We start from the raw sequence: 19,572 nt of genomic DNA, 5'->3' as shown, positions 1-19,572 counted from the left end.
GGTTATTCGGTCAGTGTTACAAGGGTCACTCTGTCAATATTATAGGGGTTACTTTGTTTATATAAGGGATCACACGATATGGTTGACCACATACAAGACGGACTGAAGTTATTAATAAGTGTTTAAGATATGTTAACCGAACTAAAACAACATAAAAAGTGACCAACAAGTAAAACCCAATTTTAATTAATCAAAATTCAATACTCGTATGTCGGATGATTTAAATTACTCTCGGATAATAGATCGAAAATGACAACAAGGTCAACAATAATGTATCAAACAATGATAACAACAGCAGTCAATATCACCAAAAACTCAAAATAAGGAGAACGTTTAAATCTGACGTAGTAGTAGGTTGGAGTTAGACTCGAATAGCGTTACAATCTATCTTACTACTCAATACTCAGTGTTCAGTTCAATACTCATTTTGGCATTTTCCCCTTTTTTTTTTTTAAATATAATTATATTTTCATAATGAAAAAGCCACCTTCTTCATAATTTCACCTGAATTATTCGTCTCTTCCGATCATCCCATTTTCCAGAATTTTTGTCTTTCTCTCTTTTAACTCTGGTATGTTGCTTTCTCAATTCTGCTTTTTTAATTTTTATTTAATTATTTTAAGGAGAATTTTGCAAGTATTTGTCGTTTTTTTTTTGGTTGATTGTTAGAATTTTGAGCGTTTTTTGAGTTTTGTAATGAGAATTTCTTAAGGGTTTATAATTTCGTGAAAAGGGTTTAATTATTTTTTTTTGATGAATTTTGGTTTATTTCTGACATGAATTGAGTGTTATTTTGGTAATGAGATGTTGAATCCATTTTGAATGCTGGAATTATGCTGAATCACTTGCATGCATTTATTGGGAGATTTTTCTGTTTGATAAATTTCGAAAATTTAGGGTTTGTATTTTTATTAAATCTAATGCTTGAGTGAAATTATGATGGTATTATAGTGTTCTTGTCTATAGATGGTATTTGGAGCCTAGGAATGACTTGAGATTATGCAATATGCATTCAAGGATTCTGTAAATTTGGGTGTGAAATAGTTTAAATTAAATCCCATTAAATATCCATCAGACAATCACCTATGAATAATGTTTAGGTGTGTTATTACCAGTTTGATGGGTAAATGCAGGAAATTGAGTATGGCCAAATTAACCTTGCAAATAACCTAACATTTTTGCCTTAGGTCAATTTTGATTTTTTCGGTGATATCTTAAACACATTTTCTGCTTGTATGCAGGAAATTCCGGTGGTACTCTGCGTAGTGGATGCGGATGCCTCCTCTGTTTTCTCATTGGTATCTGTATTCCAGTCTTTTCTTGGCACAGCTTTTATTTTTTACATTTAGTGGTGTTTGTGGCTGGTATATAGGCGGGGAAAATGATTTTGAAGTTTCGTTTGTTAACAGCTCTATGCCGATTCTAAGTGACCGTTTGGAAAATAGAGTTCATGAATATGTTGACAAAACTTCAGTTGATTTGGTATCTTGTGAGGACCTTGAAGGTGTTGGGTCCTTCAATACTACTTGCTTGCTTAACTCAAATGTACATTTGAATTCAAGTATATATGCTGTTGGTATTGGAAACTTGGAGATACTACCTCATGTTTTAATTGTATGCCCCATAGAAGGATGTTCCATAAGCTTCAATGTATCGGGGAAGGTGAAAGTTGGACCTAATGCTGCTATTATTGCTGGTTCAGTTGTTATATCTGCCCGTAGCTTGAGCATTGGCCAGAATTCTACTGTAAATACTACATCACTCAGTGGAGGACCACCCTCACAAACTAGTGGCACCCCTGTTGGATATGCAGGAGCTGGGGGAGGGCATGGAGGCCGGGGTGCTTCTTGTGAGTATCTAGGTGCTTGGGGTGGAGATGTATATTCATGGTCTGATGTATCCGATCCATGGAGCTATGGGAGCAAAGGAAGTGGTAGATCTGCCCAAAATCCCTTTCGAGGGAATGGTGGAGGACGTGTAAAACTAGTAGTAGAAGACGAGTTGTACTTAAATGGGTCTGTACTTGCTGAAGGTGGTGATGGAGGAGCAAGTGGGGGTGGAGGTTCTGGTGGGAGCATCTACATAATTGCTTATAAGCTGTGAGTACATTCTGAAGGGACTCTATTGCTCATATGATGTTCTGTGTTTTATTTTTAGGGCCATACTACATTTTTATCTTGATAGTTGAATACTGAACCTAGTGCCCAATGTGTTCATAGCCATGCAATTTATGTATACTTGAAATGTAGATGCTACTTCTCCAACCGAGGTTCATGCTATGGATATGTTCTTCTGTTGAATGATTCATATAGAGGATAGAAACCACAAAAAAATTGAAAAAAAAAATTCCTAGTGTTTGACCACCCCTTTTAATTGGAAGCTCATAGGCAATTGACTGCACAATGGAAGGCTTTGAATCACCTATCTGTATATCCCATGCCTCAAAAGGCCAATCATAAATCTTGTGTGGGAAGGAGGGGGGGGGGGGGGGGGTCAGTTTCATCTGCAACTCTGCAAGTGCGCTTACTAGTCCTAGACTACTCCCTCGGTTCATAGTTATATGCAAAAGATTTCTCTGGGTTATATTTATAACTGTTGCATCAATGATCAATGACATAGAATCGATCAATGTGCATCTCGCTGCTAGTGGAGTCTAATGAAGTCAAGCTTGCCCCAAGTTTACCTCTCACAACCATAGCTTTCAGAGCTTCTATATAATACCTGTATATATTCCAATGTGAACAACTCTGGACATGCTGCCAGATGTATTTCTGTAGGAAGTTTAGCATATGCTTGTGGCCAAACTTGGTTTTAGGTTTGTATGCATATACACTTGTATTTTTTTCTCCTGAGGAGAAAATTGTACTCTGCATTATTTTCTTGATGAGTTCCTATATTGCCCGTATAGAACTTTTCAATAATACCCTCACCCCCTTGCCCCTTCCAGTTCTGTGGTGGTATTTTTTAATCAATTTAACTGCTTGCGTTTAGGAATGGTCTTGGTACTATCAGTGCAGCTGGTGGAAGAGGATGGGGAGGCGGCGGCGGCGGAAGAATTTCACTTCGTTGCTACAGTGTACAAGATGTTAAAGTTACTGTGCATGGTTAGTGTTGGTCACTTATCCTTCTTACTTGAAGAAACTGCAAAATACTTGATTAAGTGCAAAATGTTTTCTTGGTTCAATTCTGTTTATAAATTATTCTAGCTGGCATTCATTACATATATGTATTGGCTTGCTTTCCACTAATTTTCAATTTTCTTACATCTAAGACTTAATTAATCAAGTTCATTTTGTGGACTATCTCAACTCAAAAAGTAGCTAAGATGTTGAGAAATCCTTATTATGAATTATTAGTTTATTACCAATCATCTTAAGACAAATAGATCATTCCTAATGTCTATTAGATTTATATGTTTATTATTATTATGTACTCTTTATCATATATGCAATATGGATTTTTGTAATAGATATGTTGGTGGAGGAGCTGGAAGATAAAGTTTTTTGACCTCTGCTATGGCAGGTGGTTTAAGTATTGGGTGTCCTGATAATGCTGGAGCAGCAGGAACTTATTTTGATGCTACTCTTCTCAGTTTAAGAGTTAGCAATGACAATATGAGCACAGAAACTGAAACTCCTCTTCTGGATTTTTCTCTCACTCCATTATGGTCCAAAGTCTTTATAGAAAACAGCGCAAAAGTTTTGGTCCCACTCTTGTGGACCAGAGTTCAGGTATTACCTTTTTTCTATCATATATCCAATTATTAATTATGGTCTCACTCTTGTGAACCAGAGTTTAGGTATTTTCACTAAGCATGCAATTGAAACTGCACTAGTGGCTTTTGGTCAATTATAGTTTGTTTCCTTGCTTATGAAGGGCCAGGAAGAGAAGTCTGGCTTATTAAATTTGACATTTGCTTGTGGAAATTTGTCCTCTTAAAACAAACTAATATTACGATGCATATATTAGATGGATGTCTCTGCAGTAAGATAATTTATTTGTCAGCAGAAATCGAGTCCTTTTAGTTTCCCTTTGTCATCATAATTGACATTGCTCAATGCTCAATGCGCTTTTAGCAGCCCATCAAATTCTTCTATCATAAGTTTTCTCACTCTCCTTTAGTAACCATTACAAATTCCTATACTGTGTTCAGTATTTTCACGGGAGGGAACATTCCAAAAAAAAACTCGTCCCCCTTAGTGTAACGTTCTAAAAAACGAAGGGGGTATCACTTGTTCCTTTTCATTTAAAAAAAAAAAAAACCTTTCTAATATCTTGTAGAAGATATCTAAGTATTTCCAATCTCAATTCTAAATTCCTTATTACCTCACCCTTTTTTCATTTTTTATTCGCTCTTTCAATATATCATCTTTATTAGTGTAGATTACTTAGGGTTACTGATGTAGCCATTACAGCTCTCTAAGCCTCTTCAAGATTGAGCTCCATATTGAGATTGCTGTTTGCTAAATTTACATTTCTACTTGACTAAATTGCCTATGATATTTTTATGCATGTCCCTCAAAATTCCCATGTAACTACCTGGCTTCATCTTTTCTCCTATGAGAGAAAGGTGGGCAATAACTTCGTAAATAACTTGAGTTTGGTCTTGTTGTTTTTACAACAAGGTGTTTTTGCTGGTTGTAATTGAGAAAAAAAAATATTTCATTGGACCTTATATCTCCAAAGCATTGATCATTAGTAAGTTCCAATATACTGCTGTCTACTTGTGTAATTACTGAAGGCTATTTGTTCTTCATTGTTTAGCTGAGCGGACAATTAAGTGTGCTTAGCAAGAGTAGTATCAACTTTGGGTTGATGGATCGTCCTGTCTCAGAGTTTGAGATTGTTGCTGAAGAACTTCTCATGAGTGACTCCCAAATACAGGTATGGAGAATAGAATCCACATTTATTTTCACCTTGTTATTTTAGATAATTCTTGTAGTCTAATTGTATTGTTCCCTGAAGGTTTGCTCAACAAAATTTTCTGAGTACTTTTTATATGCGCTGGTTGCAATATTACTGTCTTTTTACTCTTAGTAGTACTGATAGTACTTTGTTTTTCTTCTTGATTATTTGGGGTTTGTGGTGCATACACTGTTTATAAAAAATCTATTTCATATTTCGATTGATTGTGAGGTGGCTAATTCATATTCATATCATTAGCTGCACCTCATCGGCTCACACAGTCCACATTCTAATTTTCATCAACCACAAATTTTGGTTGTTAATGTTGTTGCCTTTACAACAAGGGTTTGCTATTTATTAGGAATAAGTATTAGGCTTTCTTTTAATAAGCCATCTAAATATCCAACTATTTGGGTCCAATTTTTGTGTGTGAAAATTTTCTTATAGGTTTTGGAAACTTCAACTATTTTACAAGTGATTTGGGGGGCATAATTATATTAATCCTAGCCTTCCTTTTTGTGAAGTCAATGTTCCCTTGTTTTTGTTGCTGCTGTTGTTGTAAAGTAAAAATGAGGTATATGAGTATAATAAAAAGATATCAAAAGGGTGTCGCCCGCTCACCCGGATAAATAAACTCAAGCCCTCGCTTTATCATGTAGTAATGTATCTGCAACATAAAGGTTTCAAGTATTGTGTAGAACCTAAAACTTGACTCCAGTTATGCACCCCCTTGGTTTGCTTTTGTTATTATTTTATTATACCTACGATGAAGGATTTAAAGTATAAGAGGTAACATAATCATTCTAATTGGATACTGGAGACTTGTAGTGTATGGATATCACATGTTACTTCATTTAAGTCAACGTGTCTGCATTCTTGGGTTGTTGCTTACAGTTGTTTACATGTGCTACATTTTCCAAAGTATAGTTCCTTTATATTTTATTATATCCCATCAATGTCTTCCATTAAAACTTCAATATGTAATGTCGTAATGACTCACGATGGACATCAATAATAGTCTAATAAATCTAGTGCTTAGTTGTGTGGTAAATTGTTTCTCCTTCCATTATGTTTTTTGCACAATCAAATCAGACTTTAAATAATTATTATTCATGACTTTCTTGTGCTAAGAATCAAGACTTGTATTGCCATCTTCATTTTGGCTGATTTGTTGTTTTCTGTCATGTGAGTGAAGGTCCATGGTTCTTTGCGAGTGATTGTCAAAATGTTACTTATGTGGAACTCTGAGATCCAAATTGATGGCGGCAAAGCTGTTGTCACAACCTCTGTCCTTGAAGTTAGAAATCTTGCTGTCTTAAGGGTATCAATCTTTCTATTCTCTTATCCTATGACTTTTGTTTTTCATCACTAGTCAGGCTAATTACCCATTGTTCCATGCAGGAACATTCTGTTATAAGTTCAAACACAAATTTGGCACTATTTGGTCAAGGGCTGTTGAAGCTGACTGGTCATGGTGACTTAATCAAAAGTCAGCGGCTGTTGCTGTCACAGTTTTATAACATCACTGTAAGGAGTTATTTTTTCAGCATAGGTTCCCACAAGGTTTCTTTTGTGTTTCAGTGAGCAACTTATTCATTGTAGTATTTGTGGCTTTTCTCCTTTACTCACCTCACGCTGATGATTTATCTTATATGGACATGTTAACATGTTTTTCATGGCTTGCTTAGTTTATTGTTTGTGGATGTCTTTACTCCTTAGCAAAAGCTTTGATTACAGAAATTTTAGGAACCTTCCTCTGTTAAATTCAATCATTCTGTTTTCCTCTACTCCACGTTTGTCTTCCTGATTTCAGTACACGTAGTCAAAGTTGGACTAAAAGGATAATTGAGCCCTTCATCTCCAATTTCTTTTTTCCCCCATCATTCTATTTATTTTTTCAGGTGCTTAATTAATTCTTTTACTCTGTTGCCTCAAGCTCTTCTAGTATTCTTATACGACACATGTGACGGCCAAATGGGATGCTTTTGGAACTGCCTTTTTTGCAAATAATTTCAGAATTTCACTCTCTATTCTGTTAGCCAACCCCGAATCATTTTGGGACTAAGGCTATGTGGTTGTTGTTGTTGTTGTTCTATCTTATAGAATGATAAGTATCAAAAGTGATTCAACATGTGGCAGAGCAATTTGCAAATGAAAATAGAATAACTCCTTCAACAACTGTGCTGTAGATTTTGCAACTTAGGGCGTGTTCGGCATTAACTGAGTTGAAAATTTGAGCGTTTGGCAATGTAGTGGTTGGTGTAGCTTTTAGTGGTAGAGGTAGCTTTTATCAAAAGCTAATATTATAAGCTTTTGAAAATTAAAAGTAGTAGTTGATAATTTAATATATGTAACAGCTAGTCAACAACTTCTTATCAAATATCATTTAATGTCCTCTGGAATGTCCCTTCAGCGTATTTGATTGTTGCTATGATTGCCTCCATGGTGAATTGATGAAATACGTTTACTGTATGCACAAGTCTGATTTGGCCTTGTTGAAGGAAACTTTCATCCATATATATATGTATGCTTATATATGCACATAGTCACATACACATATACATGGTATCAAGATGTTTGCGATAAGAATTACTCTGTTGTCAAGATTTTTGTACATTTACTATTTTAGCAGAGTGATAAGAATGACTCTGTTTTACTATGCATGGTTTTGGCAACATAGTTAGGACTGAGGAGGAATTTTAAGTTGGACATTAACTTGAAATGAGACTTAGCTTTAACAGATTTTTTTTATGTGGCTAATGAGGCCATTGATTCTTCTATAAAGTTCAGCTTTGTAGCACAGACATTGCAAAAACTTCTCACTTTCTATTGATTTTAAATTTGTTGGAGTGTAACATGTCCTTTGTTTTATGTGCTCACTATTGAATCTTAAAGGAACATATTGTTTAGTCTCCATGTCTAAAAGAACAAGGGTTTCTCTTTATCTAATTAGAGTGTGTATGCCTCTCTGGCATTGTACCATTATAGCAATATTGAAGTATTTGGTCTGAGGAAGTGCCAGAATTTTAAAGCGAGCAGCCTCTGTTAACATTATTTTAAGCATGAGCTGTCTTCCTTCCAGCCTCGTCACAATATGGTGCTATTGTTTGTATATCATTTTGGTCTAGTGCAGTTCAAAAGTGTCAATCTTATTCAATTGAAGAGAATCTGATGGGGATTGTTGCATGAACCAAGAAATAAAATTTATCTTCAGTGGTCATGAACAAAACCCTCTCCTTCTATCAAGTGCTATATGCTCTTGTAAACCCGATTTTCTCATATCAATTTTAGCTTCTTCCATCCAATAAGAGAATATGTTTGTACCTATTGCTAAAGTTTCAGTATTCTAATGCTGGTGAATGTTTATGCTGATTGCTACTGCTACTTGGAGATTTTAGTATCATTACTGCATTTTCTAGTCTGGTCTTTGTGTGGCTGCATCACTTCACCAACATCACCTTGTACTTGTTACTAGCTGTGAGATTTGTTTACTTGCATTCTCACTGATTTCTTGTGGGCATTTGCAGCTTGGACGTGGTTCATTAGTTCAGGCACCATTGGACGATGATGCTAGTAAAACCATGTGATTGCCTTATTCTTTACTTGTTTCTGATAATTGACTACAGACTGGCAGTTGACCTTGCTTCATGATATAGTTCTTACTGCCAATTTTGAATATCTATTGCAGGGTAACAAAATCTCTTTGTGAGAATCAGATATGCCCAATGGATTTAATAAATCCACCAGATGATTGTCATATTAACAGTACCACATCCTTCTCACTACAAGTAAGAGGAATTGTACATCTGTATCGTAGTTGTATGAGAAAATCAATGTGATTCCTTTTTCAGTTTTTGTCACTAGGAAATGCTTCCTACTGACTGCTTTATCCTCTGTCTAATATTGTACAGAAAGTAGTAAAGTTTACTTTTACCATGTTCTCCCACATATTTGTTTTTTTACACCTGTTTTTCCAATTGCAAGTAACTATGGATATTTCTGTAAACCACCTTGTAAGTTTTACTCTTAACAGGGTTCAGCATTTTATATTAATATCATATTATCATATAACAAGTGACATTTAACAATTTGATGGTCAAAATATTGCCCCAAGCTCTCTGATCTCTCCTCTGAAATGTTATAACCTCACTTATCCGATTATCCTCTCCTTAGATTCTCTCAATTTTTATTTTTCGCTGCTGAGAATGTTTCTTTTTTCTTTGAAGCTATTTCTGGTTTTACCTTGTTATCCTCTTCTATCACACATGCCAAGTAGAAATACTAGGATTCTGAGTATGAGTAGTGTAAGTAAGTAATTTAGAGGATTTCTAGCTACCCTAGATTTGTGCTACTGCTATACCACTTAGATCATTACCACTACTACGGTGGTCCTTCTCGACAGAATCATATCTTAATATGTTACATAATAATTCAGTACAATTGACTTCTACAGTCTCTTGGAGCTGGTGATATGGGCAGGCAACATTTATCTACTGCATATTTCTATGTGGCAGATATGCCGTGTTGAAGACATTCTTGTTGATGGTCTTGTAAAAGGAAGTATAATCCACTTTCATAGGGCGAGGACAATTGTTGTGAGTGCTGATGGGATGATAACTGCATCGGAACTGGGTAATAAAGTACTTCCATAATTTTTAGTTTTTTTTCTTTTCAAACTTGTTAGGCCCCGTTCACTTCACCTTATTTTTACCGAACTAAAATTATTTTTACTGAACTTTTACAGAACTGAAATTAATTTTACTGAATTGAAATTCTTTTTGCTGAAGTGAAATTCTTTTTTACTGATTTTCTATTATATTTCTTCATCAAATTTACTGATTTTTACTGAAGTGAAATTATTTTTGCTGAATTGAACTTATTTTTACTGAACTGAATATTATTTTTTCAAGGTGAAGTGAACAGGGCCTTACTGCGGCAATTTCTTAAACTTTCTACATGAAATTGCTTATAAACATTTTTAACATATCTAATAACTGATTAATCTGTATTATTGCATGAACTCTTGTATAAATTGGGGGCTTTTATATGGTGATACAGCTATAAATTAGTGTTATTGCATGAACTGCTGTATAAATTGGGCCTTATATATGTTGATACTACTTTATCTTATATGCTTTAATGCTCTTGGATGGAGCATGCACTAAATTGGTAATTTCATATATCTTTTTGTTGTCATGTGATGTTTACTTGTTTTGTTTCTTTATACTCTTATACATGCCTGTTTTTATGAGGTGGTAAAATCTGAAGATTATTGCTTTTAGGAACTCTTGCGAAACAATTGATCGTGTTTCTGAATACATTGCGAATTACTTCACATTAAAGGAGTTTCCTTTTAACATCTTGTAAAAGCTTTCAACATTAATTTCCTGGCCTCATGATTATATTATTGTTTTCCAGGTTGCCGAAAAGGTAATGGTAAGGGAAGATTCTTATATGGTGCTGGCAGTGGTGCTGGGCATGGAGGCAAGGGAGGTTCAGGGATGTTCAATGGAACAATAAGTGAAGGTGGGAGTATATATGGCAATGCTAATCTTCCTTGTGAGCTAGGAAGTGGATCTGAGGGTCCAAACGAGTCGTATGGACATGTGGCTGGGGGTGGAATGATAGGTAAGCATAGTTCCTAATTTCCTATTACTCATTGAGAGCTTACCAGTGATTGTCCTATAAATATATCTACAAGTATAAAGCTCATTTCTGTGTTTCCCTTTAAATTTCTAAACATTCAGTGATTGGGGCAATACAATGGCCATTACTCAGACTTGATATGTATGGATCATTAAGAACTGATGGTCAAAGTTATAATCAAGAGATTAATAATAGCGATGGAGCTATAATTGGTGGTCTTGGTGGGGGCTCTGGTGGTACAATTCTTCTTTTTCTACAAGAACTCGTACTTGCTGAAAAATCTAGCTTATCAGCTGCTGGTGGAAAAGGCGGTCCTCTTGGCGGCGGCGGCGGCGGCGGTGGAAGAATTCATTTTCATTGGTCTGACATTATTACTGGAGATGAATATATTCCCATTGCCGTAGTAAATGGCACCATCTACAGTGGGTATGTATAAGTTTCATTATCGATACTACTAAAATTGTTCTTAGAAAATTATTTATCTATTTTGAAGGGAAGAACAAAGAACAGGATACATGAATAATTGATCTGCCAACCTCTTACTCAAAGGGAACCACTCCTAACATCTGGATTCTGGAGCATCTCTTGATACTATTTAAAAGTGATTCTTTTTGACAATGAATTTGAGGGTCATGGGTCTCCCAGGCATGCTGTGATATTGGTGGTGGTGGTGGTGGTGTTGTTGGATTTTTATTTATTTATTTAATATTTTGTCTCACATTTTAATCTTAGGATGCTAAACCAGTCTTTTTTTTTTTTTTATTTTTTTTTTTTTAAAGAAAAATCTAAAGCCGGTAGGATTTAGGATAGTCAGTGCTGGAACTTCATTGTATTGATGAACTGAATTTTAGTTTTTGTGAAGATACTGACCCAAAATTTTAGTCAAAAGAAAGCTTTAAAATTGTTTTGGAGCTCGAAGATATGAGGTGAAGAACTTGGTGGTGGAATCAGATAGCCAAATTGTTATAAATCTTCTATCGAAAGCTGTGATCTTTTTCTCGGATCTTGATGATGTAATGTTTGTATGCAAAGACTTTAATTTTGTTTCTTGGTCTCATGTTCGTAGGGATGGGAACTTTGTCGCCCATCACCTAGCTAGGATAGTACCTTTTGGATTCGAGCAAGTGTGGGAAAATCATTGTCCTTCTGCTATTGCTTCCTACATTTTAATTGAAAATTTGTCCAACTCTTGATTAATGGTACTACTAGCTATTCCTCAAAAAGTTAGTGTAACTCATTAAAATGGACTAAATCATGTTGACTCATTAAATTTACCTGCCTCTTACAGTCTTACTTTTTGTCAAGTGACAAATGGATTGTTGTTTTTCCAAGAAGAATCCATTGAAAACCTCTCTTTTAGTCTTTGATATTGTTGACTGTAAATTGATCAGATTTCACATTGAAAGAATGTATTAGAATTAGCTAGTCTGACAATACTGGGAAAACAACTAGATTTCTCAAAACACTTAATAGCAATCATTTTGGCCGTTTGTACATGTATCATCATGCATTTGGAAAAGTATTTTTCAGCTTAGTTTGATAATCAGTCATCATAAAAAAAAATCGGATAGTCTTAAGATTTGTGCTCAACACCTCTCATGCAGTGTTTTTTGTATTTCTAATCAGCATGAAGCTTACAGATTGTACATGTGATATTTTAATTTTCACCAATTAAACTTTAGCACCTTGTAAAATTCACTCCCCTGTCTCTGAATCATTAATGGTTGATCTGTGAGACATATAGGAGAATATGGGTCATTATCAAGTGTGGGTGTCCGACTTTCTGAAAAATTCTGGTTATGATTATCTTTTAGTTATTGTAGAGATGCCATGTGGAGTTTGTTTCCATGAATAAATCTTAAACTGCAACTGTGAATCACTCTTTTTTCCTGGAGCCATAAGGCCCACAAAACACAAAATATGTTGTATTTATTTAGAATGGCAGCATAAGTTTTTCCGTTTAGGTGAAAGAACATTTCTCTATGGATCCTCCAGAAGGATTTTGTTTGTTTTGTTTCGTTAAATTGCAATCTTACTACCATACTTTTGTTATAAAATATTTACAAGCTTTATGCTAGTTTAAATTGGATGCCTCAGGTTGGTGGTATAACAACTTTACTTATTGTTAACAGAGGAGGAGCAGGGGATAGCTTAGGTTTCTATGGAGAAGAGGGCACAATCACCGGGAAAGAGTGCCCTAAGGGACTTTATGGTACATTTTGCAATGTAAGAGTTTGCTGCCTTTAAAACTTACTACTTAGATTTTAACTGTTATGACAATGCTTGTTTTGCAATGAAAGGAAGATTCTTTATTATTTAGTGTGTCTTGCCAGTTAGTGCATGTTTCTTGGGTTTCCTTCAAAGCCTTAGTGAAAGTGGTTGCTGGATGATGTCACAGTGAACCTTAAAACTTTTGTTTTTCTTACGGGGATGATTTCACCCTTCATTGATGCAGCTACAGTTTGTGAAGTCATCCGTCTTATCCCTTGACAGGGTTCAATTTTGTAGGGTCATGCCAGAGAAACCACTATTTGACAAGTATGAAGGCTCTTTCCTAGCTGATTTGGATAGTAGCAATTTCTAAATTCATTGCAGCACTTTCATATTCTTAGTTAAGGGATGTGGTTCAAGCTGAGAATCCAGAACATTTTCACAATTCTTAGCAGTTAGCAGTCAATGAAGGGAGAATTCTTGACAATTCCCTTAAATTTATTCCCCTGCTCCTAATTGTTAGCTTGACTTTTCATTTTTCATCCAATCCTTTCTGTTGCTTACACCTTTTTTTCCTTTTCTATTTTGGAACCTTTTGTTTACCAACTTTTCTGATATAATACTTCATTTCCTACATTTTTGTACAACACAAGCCCCCACATACAACACTATGTTCTATACATTAATCCCCATACACTCTCTATCCTAATTTTTCTTACATATACCCCAATTGCCACACTCTTTCTCCTTCCCTCCTAAATTTGTATGTCTACAATAAGTTTAACTAACTTATAGCTACGGAAGTAGGACAAGTTTTAGATCATGAGGGTTGCACTGATGTGATTTTTCATGATGGGCTATAAATTGACATGTGGTTGAATTATGCTAGAGACATTGTGTTGAATAGCTTTTATTTCCCTGATATAATAGGAGTGCCCTATCGGAACTTTTAAGGATATTGATGGATCTGATGAACAGCTTTGTACTCCTTGCCCTCAAGAATCACTTCCCCACCGTGCAGAATTTATTTATGTACGAGGTAGATAAATACAGTGCAATTTTTTTACAGATATATAAATCCATATTATATCTCTCTGTTATTTTTTCCTTTTTGGCTTTTGACTTATGTTGAAGCAATAATGCAGGTGGGGCGAGTCAACCATCATGTCCATACAAATGTAGTTCTGACAAATACAGAATGCCCCACTGCTTTACACCCCTCGAGGAGCTGATGTATCCATTTGGCGGGCCTTGGACATTTTCCCTTCTCCTCCTATGTTGTTTGGTAATCCTAGGTCTATTGTTAAATTTTCTGCGTATCAAATTGGTTGGATCAAGCTCCGTGTGTCACAGTACGTACTCATTTGAGCAGCGCAGTTTGGATTGCCAGTATCCCCATCTTCTCTCTCTATCAGAGGTATGGTCTTGATGTCAAACTAGTTTTCTTTACCAGAGGATGGATTGCTTGTATTAGTATGTGCATATAATACTCTCTTTATCCCAGGTTAAGGGACCCAATAGAGCTGAGGAAACTCAAAGCCATGTCTACAGGATGTACTTTGCGGGTCCAAACACCTTCAGGGAGCCCTGGCACCTTTCATATTCTCCTCCTGATGAAATCGTGGAGATTGTGTAAGATATTTATTCATTCTCCCTTTTTGTGAAATTATTATTGCTGTGATTGCTGCTGACAGTTTAAATGGACTTCTCTTCATTAAAGGCTGCTCTCGTCATTGTAGTCTCAAACAGAGTATTGACACTGAACCAAAACTGAATGTCCTGGAGCTAGGTGGAAAAGATTCCAGAATAGGCAGTTGACAACATTATCTGTGTGGTGTGTTTTTAACCAGACGAAGCCTGTATATATGAGTGCTTAATTAGGGAGCAATGTGATCCAGATCCACATTTTACAACATTTTAATGTTTAGATAGAAGTGCCATGGCCATAAAAACAGAGGGAGGGGGGGGGGGGTGGGTAGATCGCAAGGATCAATGAAAAAAAATTGTTTGCATGCTCATCTAGCAAATTCATTTCCGCTTTTGGGCCCTTGTCCTTCTGCCCTTCATCCTGAGTTAGTTGTACTAATTCTTGCCAAATATACTGTATTGATTACACTAAATGGTTAACTGATTCCACTACCAAATGTTTATCTACTAACCCTCATCGCTTATTCTAGAATTACGCTAAATGGTTAACTGATTCCACTGCCAAATCATGTTTATCTACTATCCCTCATCACTTCTTTTGACATGTATTGATTCCTTGTTTTCTGTGAATGTAATTATCCTATATGCACCAGTCTTTGTTCGTGGCAGGGTTTATATTTGCTTGTATATATGAAAAAGGTGTGTTGAGGGATTTCAGAAAGAACTTTGCTGTGGGAAAAGCTAGGGTGCTAATATCATGTCATCCCTAGATCTTATCTGGTTGTTAATAAACTTATTACAGTAAAAATAAATAAATAAATTGAAGATGGCCCAACCTTCTTGACATTTTGTATAGTTTGAATACGTAGAGAAGGTAAAAAAAATAGATGGAACCAGAATATAAACAAGGAATACTAACTATGTAGATCAGATATTTGTAGTAAAGTTGATCATAGCTCTTTTATGCTTATCTTCAAGTTGTTTGGGACTTGCAGTGTCTATAAATAGTGACTTAACAGGAAGATTGGTTTTATTGGAGATTGGAGGCACTATAAGGGGAGACTTTGGCTTTGTATTATTCACTTTATTATTTATTCTTCTTAAATTAGACCAGAGCAGACCAGAGAAATGAAGACCAGAGCAGACCAGAGAAATGAAGACCAGAGCAGACAAAAGTATAAAGATAACCATTCAAACAAGACAATAACTTTTGACTGGACCAGACCAGACAGTTTCATACCAGAAAAATTTAGACCAGACCAGCCAGATCTTTAAAAATTCAATCCAGAGCACCTTAAATAAGTTGAAGAGAACGTAGCCTTAAAACTTAGAAGAGTAGGAATGTTGATGTATGACTTGATAATCCTTCTATTTGCTGAAAATTGATGGAATAGGAATTTGATAGTTTTATGTTGCTCAACCTAATTCATATAATCATATGGTCCATGTCTCAGCATTTACATTACCTGATGAGCTTTTACTACTTTTCGTCCAGGTATGAAGATGCCTTTAATAGATTCATTGATGAGATCAATTCTATTGCTGCATATGATTGGTGGGAAGGCTCTGTTCACAGTATTCTTTTAGTGCTTGCTTATCCTTGTGCTTGGTCATGGAAACAATGGCGTCGTAGAATTAAAATCCAACGTCTCCAGGATTATGTCAAGTCTGAATATGACCACTCGTGTCTACGCTCTTGCCGAGCAAGGGCATTGTACAAAGGGATGAAGGTAATCATTTCGTGTAGTTTTCAAAAAAGGAAAAAAAACTTCACTCTTTAGCAATTACTCGAACTCCTATGTCAACTTTTTCTTCACCTTGAAGTTTCTAATTACATGCATTTCAGTAAATGTGTATGAGAAGGTAAACAGGGAAAGGCTTTGATTAACAAAATTTGAAATGGCTCTCTCTCTGCTCTCTTCTCCTCAAGGTTATCTATGATGCGATTATAATGGTATCATTGTAGGTTGGAGGAACACCTGATTTAATGGTTGCATATATTGATTTCTTTCTTGGTGGTGACGAAAAGCGTGTAGATATTGTGTCAATCATACAAAAGAGGTTTCCCTTGTGCATAATTTTTGGGGGCGATGGCTGTTATATGTCTCCGTATAGTCTTCATAGTGATGCACTGTTGACCAATCTGATGGCTCAGGTGTGTCACCTTCCCCTTCCCCAATGCATTAGTGACCATGTGATGCATTGTATAACCTTGACCCATATTTGGTTCAGCATGTCCCAACTTCTGTCTGGAGTCATTTGGTGGCTGGTCTAAATGCTCAGTTGAGGACAGTCCGGCATGGATTCATGCGCTCAACACTTGCTCCTGTCATTTGTTGGATTAATAGCCATGCAAATTCGCAATTAGAGTTTCATCGAGTGAGGATTGATCTTGGTTGGTTTCATGCCACTGCTTCTGGTTATAATCAACTGGGAATTTGGGTAGTGGTTGATGATTGTACAATGCACAACATGCCTTATCCTGTTTTGCCTAACATCAATGTTGACGAGTCTCTAAAGTAAGTTGCTTATTCCTATTTATTGAATTAGGTTTATGATTGATGTTCTTCAGACACTAGTAAATTCTCATGCTGATTGATATATTACCTTGTTATAATGTCAATTGTCATCCTTGCTATTGTGGTTAATGGCTATGATAAGAAAAGGGTGCAGTACGATTTTGTTAGCCTATAAAACCTTTTTCTACAAACCACCAATAGTAATCAGCATGATGATACCTAGATCTCACTGAAGATATTACCGTTGACTTGTGCTGTCGACTCCGAATCGGTGGTTCCTTAACGTACCCTCACCTTCTGTGTCATCTGCTTTCTGCTTTTTATGCCTTTCTATCCATGTATTATATACATATTCATCCTACTAAACGAATCTCTGTTTTTACTATTCTGATTTGTCTCAATATTATGCTTGTGTAATTCTGTGAATCATTCTCTCATTTATTACTATTTCAACAATTGTTACCATCGCCCTTATCTGTCATGCTAGTTGCTACATTGCTACTGCTACTATCTGAGGATATTATACCTTTACTGAACTACTAATAGATTTTAGCTAAGCAAATGTCAGCCTTTATCTGAACTATCCTTCCCTCTATTAAAAGTGGTCATTTGTAATTTTCTTGCATTTACCAAATTTCTCCTGGTCTCCCTTTCATTTTTCTTCAGCATAAATGGAAGAACGGAGGACAAGAGGTACAGGCAGCTACAACAGACGCAAAGTCACATGAGCCAGGTGTTAGCTCCAAAGAGGACTGGTGGCCTAGTCAATGGATTTCTTATAAATGATGCCACACTGGGATCTCTGGAATTCAAAAGGGACATTTTCTTTCTATTTTCTCTGTTCCTGCGCAACACTAGGCCAGTTGGTTGCCAGGTTTGTTCAGTATGTTTAATTGTGTTGTGTATTGGTAAATTTTTCAAACAATTCTGTAGAACTTTTTTTGTAATAATGTGATTCTGATATGTTCTTTATGTTTATGCTGTTCAGGATACTTTGCAGCTGCTCATCTTGATCATCATTTTGGCTGACCTTTCTGTCACCTGCCTTACGCTTGTACACTTTTACTGGATTTCTCTTGGGAGTTTTCTTGCTATCTTGCTTATTCTTCCTTTATCTCTGCTGTCCCCCTTTCCTGCGGGCCTTAATGCACTATTCAGCAAAGGGCATAGGAGGGCTTCACTAGCACGAATGTATGCATTGTGGAACGCCACATCTCTGTCAAGCATTGTAAGTTAGGGCTTAAGCCTACCTTATAATGAAACTGTTGAGAATTTGTTTTTTTTTTTTTTTTTCCTTTCAAGTTGCTGTTTATCTTGACCTACCCATGTTGGTCTCTGTAACTAGAAATGAAATCTGTGTCAGCATGGTAATCCATAAGTGAGTTAAATCTGGTCGATAATAAGCCTACCAATTCTTGGATCTAGATTCCATGGGTTTGACTACCCTTGTTTGACACTTTAACTATCTTCACTATTTGCAGGTTGTGGCTTTTCTATCGGGCATATCTTACTACACTTTTCTTTCTGTCAAGGCATCGAAAGAGAAAAATGCTGGGATTGCTAAAAGGTCGAGTTAGCCAACTTTTCCTACTCTTCTCTGTCCTTGTAACATTTTAACCAGTTAATTTAGTAATTTTTTTTCTTCTTCATTCTATTTCCTCATTTTCCCACTTTTAGTAGTTAGTACCTTAAATTTGCATTCTAAATTTCTTTCTACATGCTAACAGGGACGATGTTGCATGGTGGCTTTTGCCTTCAATTCTGCTGCTTTTAAAGAGTATTCAGGCTCGTTTTGTAGATTGGCACTTGGCAAACTTGGAAATTCCCGATTCTTCTTTATTTACCCCAGACCCAGACAGCTTTTGGTCCCATGAATCATAGTTTTTTATAGACCCCAATTTAGACCGAGACTTGCATGCAAAATTTATCCAAAACCTTTTGACTTGTACATATGCCCAAGCTGTACAGTAGAGCTTCAGAGTTGTGCAGTTTTTCATCTGCAGCTAGAGTGGAAGTGATACATGATTGATGGATTGACAATTATTTTTCAAGGGAAATTAGCGCATTAAGCTTCTTATTTCTCCTCCAGTACACAGGATTGCCGTCTTGCCTTGCTTTCTGAGTAAAATGTTAATGTGGAAGAGAGTGGCTGCTAGCACTGCACCCTATCCTGATTTTTTGATAGGTAGAAATTTTGTAGCTAAATTTGATCCATTTAAGTGCTGCAAAGCACAAAGACTTCAATGAATTTTTTGTAGTAAACTAGCTAGTGCTAGAAGATTATTATTCATCGGTACTCGTCTTTTGCTCTTGTGCATGTAACATGTAAGTAGGTGCTTTATAGAAGAAAACTTTTGTGTACAATCTAAGCTTTTATGGCTATGCACATTGTCTTGAATATTTGTTTGAACTTTTTTTTTTCCTTGGTTATAGATTGATTAATGCTCCGTAGTATAAAACTTCAGCAAGTATGACTTAATTTGACTAAGCATTAGATATTGAAAAGTATTATGTGTACATACCACCAAAAAAAAAGTTACTGTAACCCTGTTAATTTGGCTTTTCTACGTTGTGCCTCAACATATATCACTTTCTACACTGTAATCTTAAGATACATTTAGTTTTCATATGGTAATCTTGCCGT

At 35.9% G+C, this 19,572-nt stretch overlaps 1 protein-coding gene across 1 annotated transcript; it reads left to right on the top strand.

Moving 5' to 3' along the window:
• The first annotated feature begins 260 nt into the window (after positions 1-260).
• Positions 261-19,302, top strand: LOC145569363 (uncharacterized). Its single transcript, XM_081628708.1, has 23 exons — positions 261-571; positions 1,242-2,099; positions 2,992-3,104; positions 3,523-3,731; positions 4,765-4,884; positions 6,101-6,226; positions 6,307-6,432; positions 8,433-8,488; positions 8,594-8,693; positions 9,420-9,537; positions 10,324-10,533; positions 10,653-10,977; positions 12,684-12,777; positions 13,693-13,801; positions 13,908-14,179; positions 14,267-14,394; positions 15,905-16,139; positions 16,376-16,564; positions 16,642-16,928; positions 17,595-17,802; positions 17,917-18,156; positions 18,410-18,495; positions 18,656-19,302. The coding sequence occupies exons 2-23, from the start codon at positions 1,270-1,272 to the stop codon at positions 18,807-18,809; spliced, it is 4,335 nt and encodes a 1,444-aa protein (XP_081484834.1). The 5' UTR covers positions 261-571; positions 1,242-1,269; the 3' UTR covers positions 18,810-19,302.
• Positions 19,303-19,572: the final 270 nt, after the last annotated feature.

The sequence above is a fragment of the Chenopodium album genome, chromosome 11, assembly GCF_948465745.1.
Source record: "Chenopodium album chromosome 11, dcCheAlbu1.1, whole genome shotgun sequence".
Lineage (NCBI taxonomy): Eukaryota > Viridiplantae > Streptophyta > Magnoliopsida > Caryophyllales > Amaranthaceae > Chenopodium > Chenopodium album.
The sequence above is the reverse complement of the archived record's forward strand: the minus strand, read 5'-3'. Positions and strand labels throughout refer to the sequence as shown.